The sequence below is a fragment of the Pithys albifrons genome, chromosome 6 (assembly GCF_047495875.1).
Source record: "Pithys albifrons albifrons isolate INPA30051 chromosome 6, PitAlb_v1, whole genome shotgun sequence".
Classification (NCBI taxonomy): Eukaryota; Metazoa; Chordata; class Aves; order Passeriformes; family Thamnophilidae; genus Pithys; species Pithys albifrons.
This window is the reverse complement of record NC_092463.1, coordinates 51,444,762-51,468,618: the sequence shown is the minus strand read 5'-3', so window position 1 is coordinate 51,468,618 and position 23,857 is coordinate 51,444,762. Positions and strand designations below refer to the sequence as shown.

The 23,857-nt window shown below is 37.8% G+C and overlaps 1 protein-coding gene across 2 annotated transcripts in view; it reads left to right on the top strand.

Annotated features, from left to right (window-relative positions):
• NUCB2 (nucleobindin 2) overlaps window positions 1-20,224 on the top strand; it is a 29,841-nt gene extending 9,617 nt beyond the window's left edge. The window contains exons 2-13 of one of the 2 annotated variants that reach the window (XM_071558884.1): window positions 1,827-1,970; window positions 2,587-2,694; window positions 4,277-4,403; window positions 7,332-7,435; window positions 9,031-9,216; window positions 9,612-9,702; window positions 11,254-11,312; window positions 13,468-13,560; window positions 14,551-14,640; window positions 15,183-15,359; window positions 15,680-15,761; window positions 17,458-20,224. In XM_071558884.1, the coding sequence (XP_071414985.1) occupies window positions 1,827-1,970; window positions 2,587-2,694; window positions 4,277-4,403; window positions 7,332-7,435; window positions 9,031-9,216; window positions 9,612-9,702; window positions 11,254-11,312; window positions 13,468-13,560; window positions 14,551-14,640; window positions 15,183-15,359; window positions 15,680-15,761; window positions 17,458-17,570 (1,374 nt within the window). In that variant the 3' untranslated portion in view covers window positions 17,571-20,224. Of the gene's footprint in view, window positions 1-1,787; window positions 1,971-2,586; window positions 2,695-4,276; window positions 4,404-7,331; window positions 7,436-9,030; window positions 9,217-9,611; window positions 9,703-11,253; window positions 11,313-13,467; window positions 13,561-14,550; window positions 14,641-15,182; window positions 15,360-15,679; window positions 15,762-17,457 lie in introns of those variants that run through there. The other variant, XM_071558883.1, reaches the window with a different exon arrangement.
• Window positions 20,225-23,857: the final 3,633 nt, after the last annotated feature.

Genomic DNA, 23,857 nt, shown 5'->3' with positions numbered 1-23,857 from the left:
TATTAAATACATAACATTATGTACATTTATTGCCATAGTAAAGGGCAGCTTAATCCAAGCAAAAGCAATGCTTCACTGTCAAGTACCAGATCATGTAGTCAGAAAAACTGGCCCTGACACCGTAATTAGTTTGTCCCACTCACCCCTCCCCCTAAAAGGTTTGATGCTGGTGGACATAAGTACTTTTGACAGAATTACTTGCATGACCAGCTAAAGCACTTGTACAGAATTTCTCCTTGTAGCAGGTATGGTTCTGAGTTATTTGACTGCAATTTCTTGAATGTTATGTCTTTTTCTTTGACATATCTGAGCTAATTTTAAACAGTCTTTGACTGGCAAGTTTCATTTTCCAGGAGGGGATTTATATTACTAATGTAGCACTGGAGTTTGCTCAAACTTTTTATACATTATCCGGAGACTTTGGAGTGTTTCAGACTGAACTGGCCAGATTGTCTCAAGAGGCTGACTTTGCTGTCATATGCTGGATTGCCATAATTACTTTTTTTAGCTGGATTTTTTTGTATTCACACCATTTAAGTATTCCATCTTTTCAGTTTCTGATTGAATTGAACTATTTTCAACCAGAGTTGATGGAGGGAAGAAGACAGGGATCAAGAACTCAAAGTGCTCAGTGTTCATCTAACTATGTGACAATTAGATTTATATAAGACACCAAAGAAAGTTTGGAAAAGACTGACTTTATAAAGTGCCAGCCTCAGCAACAATATTAGATAGTGTGAGCACTTTTTTCAGGAATGTCCATCAACCTGAAATATGAATATAACATGGATTGTAAAACACTATTCCTGCAAATAAAGTTTGGAGGCAATCTTGACTCCAAATTTTAGGCAAAATACTCCATTACTGAAACATGAAAACCACTGGTATTACTATCCTAAAATCTGATTCAGTGTCCATGGTTATCTTTAGGAGCTTGCAAATAAATTCAGCTAAGATATGATCAGAGTAGGAACGTCAGTATTAGTTACGTGAGACTTGGACATCCTAAGCAAGTGTTCCCACCTGTTATTGATAATACCTTGTTGCCGTAAAAGTCTGTAAAAAAGACTCCGAGCCAAGTTTTGTAGGAGATAAGGTAATGGGCAGGCACTTTAATGAGCAACCCTGCTCATCCAGGAATACATCAACGCGCGCGCATGCAAGCTCTGAGTTCTATAGCTTTTATAATATAACCTATCCAATTACTACTGTCCACATGTCCAGTTCCCACCCCTGTTGAATTGGGGCTGGGGTCGTTGGGACCCTCTGTCTTCATCCACCTCCTATTCTTCAGCACACAAAGGTTCTCTGGACGCTCTCCAGGGCTTCGGGTCACACTGCTCCATGTTTATGTTCTCTTCTGATATGCTCTAATCTGGTACCTTGAGAATAAGACTAAATAGCTGGCAGATCTTCGCTGCCTGTTCTGGAGCAGGGGTAGAGATAGAAGGGCTTTATGCTACAAGCTGCTGAATATTAATTCACTAAAATTTACAGCATTACATCTACTATGTTCTTAAAATCTACAAAATATGAAAATTGAAAAATTAAAAAAACCCTTTTGGCATCAACCTCAACATGCTACAAACCGTTCACCAAATGCAGTACAACTTAGGTTTGGCACACAATGGTAAATTAATCTGAGGAAATACGTTGGCATAATAATGGCCTTTAAAAATTAAAGCTGTATTTAATTCCTTGAGTTTTAGTGTTCCTTGAGAGTGGAACATAATGTGCAAAGTGGGTTATTACAAGTCAAAAAATTCTGATCAGTAGAGTATGATAACATGATTTATAATAATTTTTGTGACTTGGTCTCATTTCAGATGAAGTGGCTATCTGTCCTGCCCCAGCAGTGTCTTTTGCTGATGACATGTCTCCTAATGGCCTTGGAAGCTGTACCTATAGACATAGATAAGACTAAAGTCAAAGGAGAAGGTCACGTAGAAGGAGAGAAGGTAGAAAATCCAGTAAGTGTACTGAAATTTATTGGATAAGCGTCAGTAATCTGGTATGGGAAACTCCCTTTCTGAAATTTCCATGTTCTTTACTGGAGTTACTTGCAGGAAGGAAACCAATGTTAGCCAGTATTGTCATAGGGTCTGCCATCTGCTGTGGGGACGTTCTGTTTAATTTAATTCTTTCATTTTTTTCAATGAGCTGCCAAAGGTGAGGTGGCACATGGAAGGAATTCCCCAGCATACAGTAGGAAGAACTTACTGTTCCACAGAAACTGACTTCAAGTGACGGGGTGGTGGCCTGGGAAATTCCAGTTGTTGATTCCAATTCAGTGTTTCGAACAGAAGAGTAATGAATGAATTGTACTATTTTAAAAAAGCCACACACTGTATTAACATGACAGATGCTTGTGTATTGCATGGGTTCCTAAACAATTGTGTCCTCTTCCTTGTTAGTTGCTGAAACAAATGAATCATAAATTGCTAATCTGAAAAAAACAAAGATATGTAAGACAGCATAATGCCTGTGTTGCTGAGATTAGAGTGTAATTTCAATAATTGTATTTAAACAAGGCTAAATTTTTGGCAGTATAGTCTTTTTCTCAATTTCACATTCTTTTTTTTGAAGGATACAGGGCTTTATTATGATGAATATCTCAGGCAAGTGATAGATGTCTTGGAAACTGATAAACATTTCAGGGAGAAACTCCAGACTGCTGACATAGAGGAAATCAAGGTAGGTTCAAAAAAAGAATTAAATTATAGTTAATTAAATCCATCATCATGAGCCATGTATGTTATATTCCGTCTTCCTTTTCTCTATTCATACTCCTCTCAATTTTTGTGAGCTTAAATTTAATTTTTATTTAGGTATTTTACTAAATCTTTGTCTATAGTCAAGGCACAGCAGAACTTCTGTTCATTACAGAATATTCCATAGCATAAAAAAACCTCCCCAGCAACAACATACACTTGATTGCATAGTTTCTGCCTATTATCTGTATACTAAAAAGCTGATTTCAGACTTTACTCAGGTAGGTGAACCTTCATGTACATCAAAACAGCTGCAATTTAGCTCTCATGTGTAGATGCTTGCTGAGTAATTTGGAACACTGTTTTGAACACAGAGGTGTATTTGCTTTCTGAGATTAAGATAGTAAGTCATAAATGTATATGATGATACAGAAAAGAATTACAAGACAGATTTTAATATCTGGGAATATTGAGGAGTTGTGCTAGAAGTAAAGTCAGTGTGAGTAGGAATGAAACAGACCTCTGGCTTTCTCCACTGCTGTCCTGTCTTTTGTGCCAATCCACACAGCTATCTGTCCAAAACCTCCCCACATCATTGTCTTTTACACTTTAGTTTCTGGCTCTAAGTGGTGGCCATTCTGCATTCCTCCTTTATGAGCTGGAAATTTAGCAAGGAATGGGTAGGGAACAGTCAAAAGTGACAGACTTAAAGAGGAGATCATGCTTTTTGTGTTTCCTTTAATCCTTCGTGTTGCCATTGGCAGCTTTTGGCTTCTTTTTCTCCTGTGCTCCACCTAGTGTAACCCTTGAAGAGTGCTGTTCATTACAAGGCTCTTGCAATAAATATGGGTGGCTGTTGCCGTGCTTGTATCTCCCCTCACATCCGATCCCGTCAGATCTCGGAAGCTAAGCAGGGTCACCCCCGGATTAGTACTTGGATGGGAGACCTCCTGGGAAATGCCGGGTGCTGTAGGTTCTAGTCCTGAGGACTTCACTGGCACCATCCAAGCTCGCTCGGCCGTGGCAGATGAACCTCAGGACTTAAACGGTGGGGCCAGTTCTGCGCACGCTGAGCCTCACCTAAAATCCACTGCGCAGGCTGGAAGGGCCCACCCACGTGGGGACAGCCCTTCCCAAATCTTCATTCGCGAAGTTTGGCCATACATACATCTCCCCTCAAGTCTTACAGCCCTCATCGAGGGGATGAAGAACACCAGCACTTTGGCTGCTTCTCACAGTTCTTTTGAACTAAGTTGAGAACATTTGATCAAGCAGCTTGTCACAAACATTATTAGGCATTGCTCCTTCAAGGTTCTGGTTTTGCCCTTTGGAGCAGCAAGATAGAGATTCTCTTTTCAGAAAGCTTTTTAGAATTCCTCTATGTTTTTATAACCATAGACATAAAAATTTTGAATCTGCTCTTTGGAAAAATATTGAGATTCTTACAGTGATTGCTACAATATTGCCGAAGACTGCCACTAGTCTGCTGTCTTGCAGCTCTTGTCTAATAGGAATCCTAAAAATTACTTTCTTCTAGTTTTTATACATAACTTGTTTTTTGACAGAGTGGAAAGCTGAGCAGAGAGCTTGATTTAGTAAGTCACCATGTGAGAACACGGCTGGATGAACTAAAAAGACAAGAGGTGGCAAGATTAAGAATGTTAATTAAAGCTAAAATGGATTCTGTTCAAGGTAAGAATACAAAATTTACCTAGATGAGTTGTGGGGGAATTGTGTTGGAGAAATGCCAGGTCCATCAGTTGTGCTTTGTTTGTTGTCAACAATAATAACTAAGCTGAAAGTGAGTGTCCCTTCTGAGCTGGGCTAGGGCCCGTAAAGACCTGTCTTTATAGGAAACTGGGGAGAAGACCCATTTGTGTTTTATAAATAACTCAACTTGCTTCTGTCTGCATTTTTCACTGACAGAAACAAGTTGAGTTATTTATAAATAAATATAATACTTATAAATAAATTTGTTAGATGCTTCTAATTATTTTTCAACTTCTATTTTGTAATGCATCAATTCATAGATTACTCACTGAGAACTAATAATATACTAGGACTGTGTTTAAGAATAAGACACAGCATTTCCTGTCTTTCCAGGGAAGAAAATTTATTTTTTTGACAGTCAGTTAACATGAAAGTTTTCCTTGTAGTCCTCTTTCAGCCTCCTTTCCATCAGTTAGAGTTACTGTACAGTTTTAAAACAAACATTAAACATTCACATTTAGAAGATTATTTTTCTTATTTTGGGGGCAGTTTTAAGCTCCTGAATAAGGAAAAACATTTGGAGTGAAAAAAGCGTCCATAGCATTTGCTTAATTTCTAATACAATTTTATGACCTCAGGCAATTTCAGTGAATAAAGTATACAAGTTTCTAATTATTCTGGTTGCTGCATGTTTGTGTGGGAAAAGGTGCTATCCCTTTTTATTTTTTGTTAGTGAAGAATTTTTAAAATCCCTTACTAGTGATGTCTTTTTGAAGAGATTTAGTTGCTTGTAAACAAAGATCCTAAGGATGGACTCCATGCTCTTGTTTCTGAAATGGTGTTTACACAATGAAACTCTTAAAAAAGGGCTCAATTTGCCTGTGCAGATTATGAATGAAATCTTTGCAGGTTATGGGGTGGGGTTCCACAGAATTGAATACATGAAATTACAAGAATCCAAGAATGAGGATCTGTCTTCCAGGCTAAGCCAAATTTACAGGTGGCAGATAGACTGAAGTGTGTAGGTGCCAGTAAGTGTTTATGGGGATGTTGCTTCTGTTGCAGACAAGCAGTCCGGTGACCACATCATTGTGACATTAACTGTGAGCCAGCTGACAGCAGCTAATGGTTGTGTATATAGTAATTTTGTGTATTTTGAAGTTTAATGGACTGATTACTTTTAGCCCTCTCTACTTTCATAAATCAATATTAACTAACAGTGTCCTTGAGAAAAATAATTTTCCCCAACAGCTCAGATTTGTTACTGTATAACTGTGAAATCTTATATTTGGGAACAGGTTATTGCAGTTCAGAATAGGCAGGTGACTACTAAAGATGTGAAAACGTTTTGTAAAGTCGGCTTTGCCCATGAGCTCTTCACATCATATACAACAAGTATGGCCAAGTTACCTATAAAATACAGTTGCATCTGAACACCCAGTCAACATCTTAGACTAAGTACAAACAGCAAGAAGAATCGTTTTATTTCCTTTTATTTTTTCTGGTAGTCTTTGCTCTATGACACAACTTAATAGCTTAGTCTTCTATCTGACCTAAAATAAGAAGGAAAAGCATACAAATTCCCTTGTTTTCTTCTCTCTCAGATGGATTGGGTTAATAAAAGAAAAAACCCCAAACAAATGTGAGACTATATTCTGAATATGTTCAATCCTCATCCAAATGTGTTTTTTAAACATTTTCAGCAAGATCCTACTAGATCAGTACAGAACAGAAGAATGTTAGGGTTTGGGTCTCAGATAATATAGTAATGTGGCAAGTAAATATTGTCAAATAAAAGGAATCTTTTTCCCCTAAATGTAAGAAATGGAAGAAAATAGGTTTGAGGGCTGGATGTTTTGTTTGTTTGGTTTTTTAAGTCTATTGTTAGTTACACTTGTAAAAATGTTTCAAAACCAGGCAAAGGCACATATTTCAACAGAAATTATGATCTCACCAGGGTGGAATGATGATTTAAATCTGCCCTGGCCAGTGTTTGCTGTTTTGTGATAATACAAACACAGCATTGAGTTTAAAACAGATAGTTTGGGAAGGAACAGTATGTTTGAAATTGTGGGTTTTCAATTCTTTTTTAAACAAATAAAATATTCTTTGCTAAGCCATCTAGTAAAAGCTTGTCACAGTTGTTGTACTTAAAATATCAAAGTGTGTGCTTCTTAAGAGAGGGTACTATCTATCATTAGCATTCAGAAACCACGGTAACATCTAGAAAAGCCTGTGGTAGAAATGTGTTCAGTTGTTAGTGCATTGTGCATTGATACGGTTTGGTATCAATCCTGTCATAAGGAAGAGAAAATGCTTGCCACTTTTAGACAGAAGACCTGACTCTCCACTGTCTTGTACTTCTCTTTTTTCACAAATGAAATCTGAATATCTGCTTATCTGATTTGGTATAATTTTATGCCACATTGTACATAAGACTGTGGCCAGATATAAGTAATTTGCAAAATGTACAGAGCAATAGAAGAGTTGGACTCTTCCTGGTTCAGGAAAATATACAAGTTGTTAGCCTTGATATAGCATGATTTCAACTATCTTATTTACATAAAAGATAATAAAATCCTTTTCTTGGTTTATATAGCTCAAATTCATTGTAATTTTCTTTGCTGAACCATAAACTTTAATTTGTGCTTGTGAAATTATGGTATGCCATGCAACACTGACACATTAGGACTGTAGTGCAAATTGCCATCCATTTTGCCAGCCTCCTTCAGGAAAAACAACTTAAGAAAGTTTGCTATAGTTTCCTCCAACAGTGAAAAAATTATACAGCCCTCAGGAAGCCTCAGGTACTTAAAAAGCATAAGCTCCCATATGAAAGACTTTAACTTCTTGATCTCACTGGATTTCAAACTTATTTTCTTGTTTTCCATGTGTACCTTATTCTTTCAGACACTGGCATAGACCATCAGGCTCTCCTTAAGCAGTTTGAGCACCTGAACCATCAGAATCCTGACAAGTTCGAACCTAAAGACTTAGATATGCTGATCAAAGCAGTGAGTGCCAGATATTAACTATTTATGGGGGTTTGAGTATTAATTATTATGGGTTTTTTCTGTCTGGTAAAGGCAAATCCTTTCCTATATACCACTTTTATAAATGACATGCAGGTTTCATTTTGAGAGACAAGTCATTTGTCTCCACGCAGACTGGAAAAATGTCAGTGTGCACAGTGGCAGTATAAGCAACTTTGGGAATAAAACATACCTTTCTGGAAGTCTTTAAATTAAATACAGTTCAGATAGGGGTACATGTTTTCCAAGTGTATTTTCTGATTTCTAATTCTAAATGATACAAGATTCTCACAGAATGCCATAAATACTTAACCCTAACCTAGTCATATGAATTTTGGGATCTATTATATATATGTCAAGCTGCAAAACCACAGCAGAGTAGAATTTAAGATTATCAGTATTAGAAATTGCTTACACTGGGCATGACATTCAGTGCCTGTTGAGCAGATTCAGTATCAGCCACAGGTGTGGGGGATTTTTCAGTGCGTTTTTCAGGAGATGCAGTTAAGCAAGGCATAGTTTTTTTCAAAAGCTGGAGAAAAATACACTTCCCACGGGGAGAAATGACTTTTGTCTCAGCTGTGCTTTAGAGAACACTTCATGTCCAACATGAGCATTTGACAGTTTTCATATTTTCAAAATAAATTGAAAGATAAGTTATATTTCAAGCTCTCTGTTATTTTTGTATAATTTTTTTACCCTTGGAAATTTTAATCTGTTTTCTGTAAAATTATTTTTATAGAGATATTATAATTTTTCTTGCCATTTCTGAACATGACTTCTGGGAAAGTCCTAGTTGGCTAGGAGATGCATATCCTCAACAGGGCAGTTCTTTCTTGCATTATGTATTTTATTGTTTTGTCTTTTCCTTTCTCAGACAAGACACTCACAGAGTGTAGTGGGCATTTTAGGGAGTCTGCTGTGAAATTGGTTTTTTTATAAGGTACAGTGAATCTGAAAACTAAAATGTAAATGATGAAAAGACAATAACAGGTATAAACATGTTCTTTGAAAAGCACAAAAAATCATTTGGCCTGTCTGAAAATTACATCTTTAAGCTCCATACAAGTACTTGCTAGAAATTGTTCCCTCACTCTTACCCTTTCTCTCCATATAATTGTTTTATTTTTTAATTTAGTCTGTGTTAAACTACTGCAAACTAACTCCCATTATTAATGAAGGCCCTTTTTTCATTAAACTGTAGGATAAACTACAAATGTTCTTATTCTGAAGTATTCAAGGAGTTAATGGTACTATTAATCTGGGACTTATTTAACTTGAGTTAATTATTACTAACTGATGAGAAAGGACACCTTGCTGTCTGTGTACAGTACCATGCAATTGCAAAAATTGTCTAGCCAGTTGAACCCTTGCAAATTAATTTCCATGAAAATAACAGATGTTTCTACATTGCTGTCATATGAACAGAACCCCTCAACTGGTCTACCCCGTGTTTAAAAGGAGAATGGCAAAATGGCCAGCCTTGCCGACAGAGCTGAACAATGCAGTGTTTAATGTCAAGGGTGTTACATAATTGTGTGGCATATTCATATGTCCGCATATATCTGTATTTTTAGGCTACAAGTGACCTAGAAAACTATGATAAGACCCGCCATGAGGAGTTTAAGAAATATGAGATGATGAAAGAACACGAGAGGAGGGAGTATTTAAAAACATTGGATGAAGAAAAGAGGAAGCGAGAAGAATCCAAATTTGAGGAGATGAAGAAAAAACATGGAGATCACCCCAAAGTTCACCACCCTGTAAGGCCACAGCCTGTTCTTATGTGACTGAGTGGAAGCCTTCCTTTCCAGAGAAAAAGAGCTAATACACAGTACTGTTTGCTCTATAAAAGGCAAATTAATTTAGCTTTCTTCAGCTATTGTTTCTAGATGAGTCTGTGTGGCCATGACCGATTATTACAGGTGCTCCTTTCCACAGAATATGCATTTCCTTGACATTCGCTCTTTCCCTGGGCCTTTCTGTCTAAGGAATGTGTTAGACCTGATCAAAAGGGCATTAAAAAAAATTCCATTGATTCTATTTGCTACAGACTAATCAGCAAACAAAGCCTTTCAGAGAAACCATAATGCAAAGGTAATGCAGAAAAATTACACTAAATTGTCTTTTGAATAGTTTTTCTTTAAACAATCTACAGGGAAGCAAAGATCAACTGAAAGAGGTGTGGGAAGAAGCAGATGGACTAGATCCTAATGAATTTGACCCCAAAACATTTTTCAAATTGCACGGTAAGAAGTTTAGTTTTAATTTAATGAACAAGTGAAGTGACTTTCTTTTACATTCTGCTGAGGACAAGTTTGTCATATGCTAGGATGAAGTCTTATACCTCAAACAATTTGGATGAGTCTGAATAGTATACAGGGGAAAATATTTATTTGTTATTGTTTGTAAGTTTTCTGCAAAGTTTTAAATGCAGCTTAAAATTAGAAAACAGAGTTTTGTTAAACTACTCCTAAAATCATACAGCCCCAAACCAGTAGTGATTCCTCAGAGAAGTATGGGTAGTTAGAGGGCTGTCCATATCTTTAACTTTGCTTGCACATTACATACTAGGAATAAAACCTCAGAGGTGTATCTCTGGTGGGCATCACCTCTGCAGATAAGTACCAGACACCCCTAATCTTTGGAACGTCCTAGACTCGAAACCTCATCAGAAGTTGCAAGATTAATATGATGAAAACCAAAATGCCCTCTAATCCTGCCACTGTTTCTGAGCACTGTGCAACTAGAAACAGTAAGTAGCAACAGTAGCAGACCTGAGGATGCATCTCAATGGACATTTTGCTTTAGATGTGATTATATTATCATGTAATCCTATATTCTGAGATTGTTAAATGCTTCATCAAAATGAGCCACTAAGTAGATCCTCCCTGGAATTAGACTGCACAGGGTACATAGAACAGTACACAGAATTTGACTAATCCCAAAGATGATGATTTAGGTGAAGAAAACTGTTCTACCTTGAGTCTGAACTTTTATCTTGGCTTATAAAATGTATAAATATGTACTATAGTTACTAAATCTTATTTCTTCTTTCTAGAAAGAGATTTTGAAAGAATTTTCTGAAAGTTTTGGCAGCTTGTTTGTGTAAATCCTACCAAAACACAAATAGCTGAAATAACCTTTTGCCTTAGAGCTTGGTATTTAAAAAAATTTGAAGCAAATGGAGAAAAATATCACATAATAACATCTATTTGAAGTAGACATTCTCCTTCAATTTCAGAGGTAGTATAAAAATATTTAGAGTACAATGAAGGATAAAAGATGGATCATTAGTTATCAAGTATTCTCCTCTCTGCATTTGTCATGAAAAGTCATTTTACTGTTATCTCAAGTGCTGCATATTTATACAGATTTTCATATAATTCTTCATTTTTTTTGAAGAGTCATACTGTCAATTAACAAAATTTTTCTGCAAAATTTTGTTGCTGCTGAGTCTAATTACAAATTTAGTTGTCAAATTGGGACAACTTGTTCTCAGCAATACTTTTTGGCAGTTGCACTCTGCGTAATCCTGTGGTGACCTATTTCAGTTTGCTAATCTAAGAAGTAGGGATATTGCTCCAGACTTGTCTAACCAACCAAAAATGGTAATACACTTCAGCCAATGTCTGATAAAAAACTAAACAGAAAATCAACCTATGTAACCAGTTGCTTGTTAAATGAGGTTTCTAATCCACATGGGACATGTACACTGATCCTTACTTAATTCATTAAGATCTATTACATGTATGACTTTCTGTACCTACTGAACTTGCATTTTAACACCTTTTTTGTAGATGTCAATAATGATGGTTTCCTGGATGAGCAAGAATTAGAAGCCCTGTTTACTAAAGAGGTAAAAAAAAAATCAGATGCTTCATTTCTTTCAGTAAATGGTTACAGGGATGTCTGTATTTTTTTCCAAGTATATGTTTTGGTTTTGGACTATCAAATAGAGTATTCATGCTGAATTTTGTGCATCCTTAATATTTCTACAAAAACACAAAACCTATCAGCAGGAAAAATAAAGCAGTAGAAGAACAAGAGGCAGACATCAGAGGTCTAGTGCCTGTGTATTTCTCTGCCACAGGCTTGTTTGAGATTTTATAACTCATCTGCAGGATAGGTATTAATTATATAAATTGCAGTGCAGAGATTTGCACTCTTGCTCTGTCCAGATGCAGCCTGGTAGAGGTTTTGAGGTTATGAAGCTGTGCAGCTGTGCTCATTCAGTGTTTATCAACAAGTCTTATGGGAGAAAGGGCACACTTGTGTGACTTGGCTCAGGGACACCATGCTTTGGAAGTGGCTACAAAAATTTCATATTGTGCTGGTTTAAAGGCGAACCAGCAGGGGAAATGAACTCACCACAAGAGAGATTATAAGTCAGACCTAAAATTTAATAATAATATTATAATAACAACACTGACACAAAAGGGAAATTGCTTTCAACTCACAAAACCCCAGCAGTATAACCCAGTGTCCTGGGGCACAAACCCAAGGGGGTTTGTTTTGCCCTTGTGCTGAGACCCCTGTGGTTCCCCCAAGTCCAGAGCAAAAGGAAATGAAAAACCTGTTGGTGCAGGCGAGGGCTGTGGTCTGGGCGAGAGCGGTGATCTCCTCCTGTCGAGGTCCTGCTGCTCCTCTGGATCCGACGAGAAGTTCCCGAGGTCTTCTTACCCACCACTTATGTACCCTCAGGGAGCACCCAGTCCCTCCCCCTGGGTGGGGACTCACACAATGGGTGATTAACTCTGGGAGCCAGGGGGTACTGAACTGTTGATGGCCCCTTGGCAGCTCCGCCCCCCTCAGGCTGGGTGTGAAGGTGATAATGGCTCCCTGGGCAGCTGCTGCTAATGGCCCATTATCCTTGGGGAATGAATAGAGGGGGTAGAATACACAGCTTTGATCACCCACACACAGGGTTAGCTGGTCCCTCCTGCTGAACTAGGACACATATATTTTGTGTCTGGCTAGTTTGGTGCACATGTACATCTGGTAAAGTGAACAGTCTCTTAGTTTCCTTAAGCCTTAGTTTGCTGTTGTAAAAGCAAATATTAGCATGTTTTTGCCACCCAGAGGAGTAATGATAGCAATGTACTGAAATTCCAGAGATAGAAACTACAAAATCAGTAAGTAAATGAAGGGCCTTGATCTTCATTGTTTCAGTAGGTTAGGTTTTGGTATAGCAGAAAAAACACCCTGATAAATTTCCCATTCATAGGTCCAGGGCTGTGGCTGTCAATATCTAATATTTTTTTCTGAATTGAAAGAGTCAGGGAAGAAATGCACTATACAGTATATATAGACACTTATAAATTCAAACTACTGTAATTTTTTAAAGAAACATAATTTGCAAATACAGATTTCTGACAATACTTTTCCATAATCCGCTTCAATACAACAAAAATACAGGGCAGTCTTTTTTGGCAGATGTCTCACTGTTTTGTAGGTTTTTTAGTTTAAAAACAAGTAGTCTGGGGCCTTAAAATTACCTATGGCTATGCAAGTAGAGCTCAATGCCTGAGAAAGTTAAGTAGAAGCAAATAAGCATGAACTCTCCAGAAAAGTATTGTGCTAGAAGTGGACCATTAAATTTAGCACTCAATTTGCCTTGTGATATCCTGAATGCTTACAGGGTCAGCTGCATGCTGTGGTAAAAAAACTACTCTGTCCCATTCCAGAAACCACGTGGAACCTCGGCCTGCTTTCAATCAAATGTAGGATCAGACTGTGCACACTGAGGTCAACTTTACTGTAACATCCACAGCACTGAATTGCAACAGACCACATGAATTAACTGAAAACTTCATTCTTAGGAAAGAAAGGCTCACTTGTTGCTTAAATACTGTGCTGAAAGATGAAAATTGTACGCACACGCACTCTCACTCTATTGCAAAAATGGTGAACTTAGGTTTTTAGCAACATCTTGCACTACTTTTCCATATATGCTCTGTCATTTGAATGAGCAGCCTTTCTTCAACCTAACATTTACTAATTCTGAATTTCAGCTGGAGAAAGTTTATGATCCCAAGAATGAAGAGGATGACATGGTTGAAATGGAAGAAGAAAGGTTGAGAATGCGAGAACATGTAATGAATGAGGTGGGGACTGACTGATACTCATTAGAGCTGATTTCCTTCTGTGTTCAAGAAATGCAGTTCTCCTACCATGAAGTGTTGTCCAAGTGCAGCAGAAAGATATGACATGTCACACTGCAGGCTGTTTGTGCTGGGATTCACACAAAGTGACAATTCTCAAGTCCTATCCCTGTATTCTGATGTAAATGCATGATGACTAGTTTTTATTTAAAAAGTTCCAGAGAAGGAATTGTGCAGTAACCTCTGCCTTTTGCAGATACTGAGATTCAATAGAAATTCCCTGTGAATTGTGTGTCAAACAGGGAAGAGCTCTAAATGTTCTTTGGCACTTGGCAAATGGTTAAGATTCCCATATGTAGAGGCATAGCTCACCTTTGTCCCTTCAGAAGAGGACTCAGAGCTAAAGGTATCACCTATGACAGTGAATACCTTTACTAGGTCTGAAAGGTTTTCAGCTCAGGAGACAGAGGAAAGGAATGTTTTGAAACACCGTGTTCTTCACCCATAATTTTTCTGTATTCAACTATATTCCTTAAGCTTGAGGAACACAGCAAGCCTGGTCTTCTGTAAGTCCTAAAGGGAAGGGTTTCCTCCCTTCCCCTTAAAGTATTCTGACACAATTCAGAACCTCCCTATCCAACAGTGGATATAATTTTGTAGCTGTGAGTCAGAGTAATTACCAGAAAGCTACAAAACATTTTTCTCAAAAAAAATTACATTCTACTATTAGTACTGGGGCTGTGAACACACATGTTTTCAATAAAGCCAACGATTTTTTAAGTAAAATGTGAAGATTTACCTTTTAGTTCTATTTTTGTTAAGCTGTATGAGATTGTGAGAAGTTTTCAGAAGATGTTGCGGGTGTTCTCTTGGAAAGGGGACAGTTTTAACAATTAAAGTGGTTATATTTGAGGATATTTGATTGATGAAATTAAACATTAGCTCCACCAAAACACATTCTTTAGGTTAAGCTTAATTTTTTGCTTCTAATAGGTTGACATCAACAAGGACCGACTAGTGACTTTGGAAGAGTTTCTCCGAGCTACAGAGAAAAAAGAATTTTTGGAGCCAGATAGCTGGGAGGTAATAAGAATGTGTTCCAAATACAACATAGAGTAGCATTACCAGCACTCTACCAGGAAACCAAATGGCATGTCTGTGACCTTTGCTTTTTTCTGATTCTGGGTTGGTATGTGTGCTGTGAAACGCCTTAGCTAAATGTAACTTACAAATGTAGCAGCCTAATGCAATGCAGATGTGAGCCTTACGGGTTCACAAACATGGAAAAGGTCTGGCGCCACCCTGGGGATTCTAGAAGAGCTTTTCACACATGCGTTTCAAATGGAAAATGGACATTTTGATTACGAATAAAGGGAATATAAGAGCTCAGCTTGGAAGCAAGACGATAGTTTTCTGTAGTTGAGTTTTGCTGAAAAAATGGCTGAGAAATTACTTTTTTACTCTTTGCAGTGAGTGTACCCTTTACAGTGTCATGTATGGGTATCTTGTTCTGAGAGTTTTTTAGTGAACTGTACAGTTTAGATAGGAATTTCAGTGGGGAGATAATAAAAAAATATACAATAGTTCCTGGCTAAGTATTCACACTTCCATGTATTTTCTTGCAGACACTAGATCAACAGCAGCTTTTCACTGAGGATGAGCTGAAGGAATTTGAAAATCATATTTCCCAGCAGGAAGATGAACTTAGAAAGAAGGCAGAAGAACTTCAGAAACAGAAGGAAGAGCTACAGAGGCAGCATGACCAGCTTCAGGCTCAGAAACAAGAGCTTCAGCAGGTACATGTACGAGAACAGAGTATTTTTACCCCTTTTCTGTACCCTTATATGTGTAACAGCTCATGCCAATTCCAGCTCTGGAGCATTCTTTACCTTGATTTCTTGTATAAGTCCCAGCTGAATCCTAAACTAATGGTAGCACAGCAAAACATAGTCTAGTACTCAGATTACAGCAAACAGTGCAAGCATCTCAACTCAGCCATATACTCACTAATCAAGACTGTACATAACGACTGCAAAATCTGTTACAAGTGTATTCATTTATGTCACATCAGAGAACATGGACAAATTTAAGTTTTTCAACTGCATATTTTGTTTTTCACCAGGTTGTAAAACAGATGGAACAAAAGAAACTACAGCAAGGAAATCCTCCCGCAGGACCAGGTGGAGAACTGAAATTCCAGCCCCGTATGTGTCTCTGTGTAGATACACAAACTTTAAAATAAGATTTGCAATGGAAAAGTCATTACAACTATATTTTCTGTTGAAACTATTAACTTAGTGTAATTTTAATGCTCTCTGTAGAGAGGTTCACTAAACATTCTTGAAGAGGAAAGTATGTAATTTTAAAGTATTCCTGAAATCTCAGTGCTTTTAAATCCATAGTAAAGAAACAGATTTCTAACACAAGGCATTGAAGGCAGAGAAGGAGAATTGTGTTGTACTAAAAATATTGAGATCTAGGGTATCTAGGATTTCTGAGCATCCAGAGAAGAACAGGGACATACAAATGACCTGTCTTAAAAAAATCTGTCTTAATCAAAGCTTTTAAATATCCTCAGGGGTCAATTTACCAGCAATCAGATGCAACATGACACCACAACTTAGTCTTAGACAGTATGAAAGACCAATTGCTTCCACACCTCAGAAGAAGGCAGTGGCATAATAAATCACTGCATTTGCTCATTGGTAGCAACAAAATGGCCAGATATATATTAGCACTTCTTATCTAGATTGTTCATGTTTCCTTTGTGCTTTAAATGGGCTCTGCTGCCCATGGATCCTAACTGAGCATTTTCTCCCCCTCTGGAAAAGCTGAAACTCTGCTGGCTTTATTGGCTTCCATGTTCGTATGCTGACACAATCAGCAGAACTCAAGAACTTGACATTCATCTCAAACATAGGCTTCAGATCTACCCAGGCAGCCTTTTGAATACTAGAATCTCTTAACTGCCCCTGCAGGGCCAACAGTGGGATTTCAAACCTCAGGTGCTGTGTTCAGTGATTACTCCTTTGTTGGTACCCTGAAATTCTACCCACTTAGTTCCATGAAAGGAAATGATGGAAATTCAGAACTGATTGAATTTTGTCTTTGCTTTGAAAGTGCCTCTGGGTAATTTAATTTTACGACACTTAGAACTAAGAGCCTAAATTGCCCTCACCAGATGGTATGTCTTTAGATACCTGTACCTGTCAATATTGTAGTAGATACTGTTCTTAACACATGTATTATTTTATGTAAAATCTTTATGCAAAGTCATATAATCAAGTGTCATAAGAATTCATTTTATTAGCCAGAACTGGTCACTACTCATTCACTGAGTCAAGGACATCCAAATAGACAGTATTTTAAACCTATAGACCACTAGAGCTACTAAGGGTACTTCAAGCAAAAAAAGAATGCCAAAAATGCAGGTGCAAGTTCTGAAATCTTCATCAAACTATGAAAATTAGTATTATTCAAGCATAAGCCAAGGGAGAACATTGTAAGTATTGATGCAGTGAGGAGTAACATACAGGAGCCAGTTGTTCCTTACGTCTTTTTCAAGCTTCCCATATTGGGATTAAAGGTCCCATAAAACCATGGTATATTTCAGAAAGAGCAATCTCCAAAGAATCAATGTGTTACTGTTTAAAAATATTTCACAGAAAACAGAAACAACTGGTAATCTAAGAAGAAACACTGAAAAATAATGCAGTCTGTTGGGTACTCTGAATCTGATTGCATTGTTAGTCACATAGAAAATTTTTGATTCCATTTATAAACAAAAAAATAGAAGGTTTTGTTGATTGTTCCTATGATAGGAACTTTCCTTCAGAGACTTTTCACATTTGGGGCCAATTTGATTGAGAAGTTAACAAATGCTCTATTCTTGTTTTCCAGCTGGGGAACACAAAGTTGGAGATGCACCAAAACATCCGGTAGGAGGTGATCAGCCTTTACCACCAGGACATGTCCAAGAACCAGCTGTTAGAACTGATCAAGTTCACCCTTAACCACTTTGTGCCTCAACTTTCTAGCATCTTTATTATTTGGGGTGGGGAAAGGGTGGGAGGGGCTTGGGGGGGGGCTTGGCAGGAAATCAGAGTGAAACATGAACTCTCCACTCTCTTCCTCAGAATGTAAAATTATGGTTATATTAGAGATAAAGTATCAGTCAGGTTTGATTTATAAATTAAACTAATTTCCTCTCCAATGCATCAGTGAGAAACAAAAGGGGGATCATCTAGAGGTTATAATAGAGGAGGAAATTAGGGAAACAATTAATACTAAAGATTTTTATAGCCAGCAGACTGAGCTGTTGAACTTTTCTCTTACAAAGATGGAAGAGATGTCTGCCATTCTGTGTTTAGGCATGAATCAGAATCTTCTCAGAGAGGAAGCAGGGACCAGGCCTGAATATCATTAGGTCTAGTTTTGTGTAGAAACTTTCCAGAAATGCTGAAAAGAAAAAGATGAGGAAACAGCAACTAGATAAAGGCCTGCACTTTCTAGCTCTACCAAACCCTTTCTTCTTTGAGACCAAATAAAAATCAAACTTCTTAATCACAGAAAATTTGCACTTTCTAAAATTTAAACATGGCAAAGAATTATGTGGAATAGTGAATATTTTTCATGTTTACAGAAGCCTAAGAATTTCACTGTAAGCCTTCAAAAGGAATACTGTGCTTCTAGTGCATTGATCTGAACCGTCCTCCTTGTTGAGATTAATTCTGTGTGGCAGTTGAAAGCTCAACTGGCTCTTGGGACAATACTTTTGTCCTCAATTCTTTCATCAGATGTCAGCTGATCTCAAAATTTTGCATGTTATTAAATGAGCTTTTTATGTTGATGGAAATATTGTGCAAAACGGAACAAGACTCATTGTCTTTTTCTGTTCAGATTATCCTACCTCCTACAATAAAACCAGATTTTTCAAAGTGCACCATGTGCTGCAGAAAGGTCTTCTCAGACATGAATCTGGGACTCATTAAGGGTCTTAGTAGTAACTCTTCTGAGTTTTTCAGCAGTTGGTTTAAGTATATGAAGTGTCCTAAACCAGGGGTGCTACTTGATTGTATTATTTTGGTATTGAACCAGGATAGGTCCCTAATATTGCAAGCCAAGATTCTACAAGAGCAAGTTCATTTTCCTGTCAGTTTTACTCTGTTGCTGAAAAGTTGTGTGACTGTCCTTGCTTTCCATTAATTTCAAACTGAAAGTATCCTAAAGTGTAAACCCTGTTTGGATCTCTTTATTTGCTTGGGGTTTTGTGTATTTTGTTTTTTTTAAACATGGGTTGTTCTGATTGTGTAATGCTGGCTTTGAACAGATACACATGCACCTTTACATTTCTTTCCTGTTTTGTGGCTAACTGCTGACAGTGGCATTAAAAGAGATATTTTGGGGTTTGAGCAAAGAAACAGAAGAATGCCTTTGTTATAAAAAGATGCTGGGTTTGGAATAAAACGAATATTTTGAGCAAACTCAAAAAAGACAGAAGGCAATTGCTAACATTTTGTGTTGACATTTGGGAACTTTCTCACTCTGAAGAACTGTGATTGATGGAAGCTAGGCACATTCCTTCTGTGTTCAAGGCTTCTTTCATCAGACCTGGGCATATTCTTGTGCTCCACACAATATAACAACTCAGTGCCAGAACAGATTAGGGTTCCTTATCTGTTTCATCTTGTTAGTTGTCATGTCACATTTCCTTCATTTATACCACTCAATCAGTTGGACTTCTTTTACCTTTTTTTCATTCTGTATGCAAGTAGTTGACATTTTTAGTTTCCAAAACCAGTGTCTCCATTGTTTGTAATTTCCATGCAATTCTAAGAACAGTTTGATGTTGTCTTTGTCAAGAGACTAAAATACCTTTCAACAGCCTCATCTGTTTGCAAAGAGGCCCAGACAAAGTTACAGCTACATAATGTTTCTCCATGCACAGCCCTGGCTTAGAGGTTGTAGCCTGATAATGGGTAACAGGGTGAGGAGGGAAACAAAGAGGGAATTATTCGAATATCAAGGAAAAAGTGAGGGGAAATTTTTATTGTGTTCTCCCTATCCCACGTGAAAGTTTGCAGAGGACAAGTGATACAGCCACAGATGTTTGTAGAGAATCAAGAGCTGAAACCTTTAGTGTGAAGGCTTTTCTACAATACAAATCATTCCTTCAGGCTGCATTTGCCTCCTAACAAATGCCATTATATGATCATGATATGCTTTGTAATGTAATGCTCAAGCTTCAGTTTTGGTGCATTTTGATTATAAGATCCTGACTCTGCAGTTGGAGATTTGCCCCCTTATCCCATTTACTTTGAAACATCCAGAGTTTTGTAAACAACTGTTGCAACTTGGGTGCTGTACTTGGGCAGTAGAAAGCTATAATCACAGATAAATAAGGGACTGGAATATCACTGGCACAAGTGCTTTCACATGTAATCGCCTCCTAAATGAAAAGCAGAATACAAACACCAGTTCCACCACAAAGATGCAGAAATTTGGTTTTTTACTTGGCTGGGAATTCGGTAGAACAATGAAGGGGTAAAATTTCATCAATGTTGTACAAATTCATATCTCCAGTGCAATATATGTATTAAAAAAGCCCCATTCTGTACTTTGTATAGATTAGTTTTTAACTGGATTAAACTGAAACTCAGCACAGTGACAGATGTTTAGTGTTTTATTTTTAGCGGGTGGGCAAGAGGCGGATTTACATCTATACACACAAGTTGGTATTCACAGAATCATCAAATGGCCTGGGTTGGAAGGGACGTTAAAGGTCATTAGTTCCAAACCCCTACCTGGGACAGTGACACCTTTCACTAGACCAGATTCATCAGAGCTTCATTCAGCCAGGCCTTGAACACTTCCACAGCTTCTCTGGGCAACATATTCCAATGACTCACTACCCTCACAGTAAAGAATTTCTTCCTAATATCTAATCCAAACCTGCCCATTTTAGTTTGAAGCCATTCCCTTTGTCCTGTCACTACATGCCCTTGTAAAAATCTCCCTCCATCTTTCTCAGAGGCTCCTTTTAGGTCACCCCAAAGCCTTCTCTTGTGCTTGGGGTCCTTCCTCTTTGCTGTCCACTTCTTGCTTTCTGGAAAGATGTGAATTTATAAAAAGGTGTAAGGGATCTTGTGATCTGCCCTGGCCCCACCTGCCTCACTGCAACAGCGATTTCACTAATTTAGTACTTGAATGTTCAATTTTCTATATTCATAAAAATACAAACCCAACTAATTAAAATGCTACTGCAACAGCATTACAAGCTCTTAACACCACACACTTCCTTGACTTGTTCAAAATAGAAATCCTAGAGAAGGTGAAGCCTCGTGGACTTAGTAACACATTTTTCTATAGATTGTGTTCTTAGAGATTTTGCATCCGTAGCCAGGTGTTGCCCACTTCAGGATGTCAGAATGGCTGGGACAAGGTGTCTCGTGAGATCCACAGAATGTGATGCCCTATCCAGCTACATTAGACTTTTCCATCTCGTAAATACATGTAGGAAAAACATGTAGGGTCGCATTTTGCAAACAAGCAAAGCTCTCAACTATGGCTTGTCCCTTGGTAACTTATGCAAAAGTAGGTAGCAGATGCCAAGAGCTGTCCCTGAGGATGTTGCCAGAAGTACTTTCTTGTTTACATCCTGAAATACCTATTACTGAAATTAAAGAGTTAGTTGCACCAAGGTTGTGAAATCAGAGTCCCATCTGAAAACAGCAATACTGACTATAGTTTAGTTACATTTCTAAAAAAAATTTTTTTATATTTTTACATAATGAGAGATAGGAAACTAGCTTGAGTCCTATTATTTATGCATCCACAGACAGCAAATATCAAAACCATCCACAGATACCGTAATGTTACCTAATGCCTTAAAAGCTACACTTGTTAGAATCGCTTTGTATCCCATAGTAACAGTTTTTGTATAATGATACTGTCAAATACTATACTAAATAACAGTCCACGCAGTCGCTTGTGTGGTGAGGTACAGTATCTGTGAGGGAAAGTAATTTTTTGAGATACCCAAGCTTCTAAACCTGATACACTTTTCAGTGACAAAGACAGTGATAGAGCAGCACTACAAAATTGACCTCTCCTTTCTTTGCCCCTTTTCCATCAATTCAAGGAGGTGTTAGTCTGAATGACTGCATAGTGATTGCTGCTCAGTCTCTGTGCAAACAATGTGTATTTACTCAAATGTGTATTTCCTTTGACACGTAATAACTCACAGCTGGTACCTCCTAAGAAACTGCCCACAGGGCCATTTCTGTGTTAAAAAAGACGATTCTACATAAAGTGTAGTTTTCTCCCCCCATATTTCATTTCACACTCTCATTATCTTGTTACTGTTATTAATACATTGAAGACTTCAATTTCTGTGCTATCATCAGAGACAGTGGAGAAAATAGGATGAAGATGCAGGCAGCCCTCTAACTCCACTATGCTCATGCCAAGCTATCCCAGTTCACAAGTTCAGGGCCCACCTAGCAGGTTACTCAGTCATGGAGTACCATCCTTTGCAAGCTTGTATGTATGGAAAGTCACAGAAAGACACTACACACTTCAGCATAAGTGAAGTTTCCAAGCCCATGTCAGTTCTACAGCCTGTGCAGACCTTACCAGTGCATTTAATGCCATGGAGACATGACACATCCGTTAAACACACAAGGATTTCTCAGCTAACAAGCACATACAGTTGCACACCATTTCTTCACTAGAGGGAGTCTAAGACAAGGATTACTGAGCACTCTCCAGAGCTAATTAAGAAACAGAGTGGTGTCATACCAAAATAGGATGAAAACTGAATGATCCCTCAAAAGCCAAAGAGCTGCTATGTTTCAACAGGGCTTTTATTTTCCTTTTACAGAAATTAACTTATCACATTATGCTATTTCTTTTTGAAAGAGACCCTGAAAGTAAATAAACTCTAAGCTAATGATGCTCTTCCTGAATGCAAATGCCTCTGCACCATCTAAGTACCACAACTGGATAACAACTTGAGAATTATGTGGTATTTAAAAACCCAAGACGGTGACCAGGAAAAGCTACTGTTTACCAGAATCCATAGTCCCAGAGTAGGATCCTATATTTTAGTGGAATAAAAAAGGCAATGCCATACCATTTCTGCCAAAAAAATAGAGCTGGAGGAAACAGAATTATATAGCTCATTGTCACTCCTGAGGCTGCTCAAGGAACAGCTTCTTTGGAGGTAGATGGCAAGTTGATTTACATTAGCTTTTTACCCTTCCAGGAATTCTAAAGTTGGAAATTGCATATATTGGAGTCAGCTTAGGGATGCTAGGTCAGTCAGTCTGTGAAGCTCTCAGAGAAGCACAATCACCAATAAATACCCAATTAAACTGATAAAGATAATTCTGCTAAATATATGAACTGAGATAAAGGAATAGGGAGTTGTCATTCAGCCATGCCTTAAGATTTTGAGCAGTTTCCATGTATCTCTAGTTTAATTGTCTGTGTTCAATGTCCCACTTATTACTACACATAAAGCCATGGTTCAATTTCAGCTACAGAAGTTTTATAATTCTTAGTCTAAATACTCTCTTTATATGCATTTTAACAAAGAAAGAGGAAAATCAAGTGCTGTAAATGTTCACTTATTTGTGTTCACTGAGTATTATAAAATGATCAAGAACTAAATAAATGACAGACACTGTTCACAGTCTAAATAACTATCTGTATTTTAACTTTCTACAGTGTTTTCAGACAAGAAAAATAGTCAGCCTGTCATCTGTCCTAATGAGTAGATTTAGTTCAATCTACAGGCAATGACAGTATTACCATAATAGTCTTTATTAATTTATCTATTAATTATTTACAGGTCCCCAGTTGCATTTTAGTTGGCTCAGTCTTTGTATTAACAGCTGCTTGTCTTTCAGTTGGGCTGATTGCTTTCCTGTACAGTAAACACACTCAACCACATCAGTGGTTTCCAGTGTCTAAATTTCAATTCTGATTGTATTACAATTTCTACATTGAAAACTGTTCCTGCAAATGATTTTATTCTAAGGCACATAGGAGGGATCAGTGACTACAGCCAGCGCTGGAACACTCCTTACCGCTACCATGATCTTTAGCTCCAGCTCCCAAAAGCAACACTCGCACACTTTTGCTCCTACTTGCTTAAGAGCAAAGTTTTCCTGTGGTCCTTTGGCAGCTGCAGGCAGGCTGGAGATTGCTAAGCCATCTGTGCCAGTACGTGGCACTGCAGATCTGGGCCCTGCTGGCTTATGCATGTTTCATCACAGCTCATCTTTCAGTCTAGACA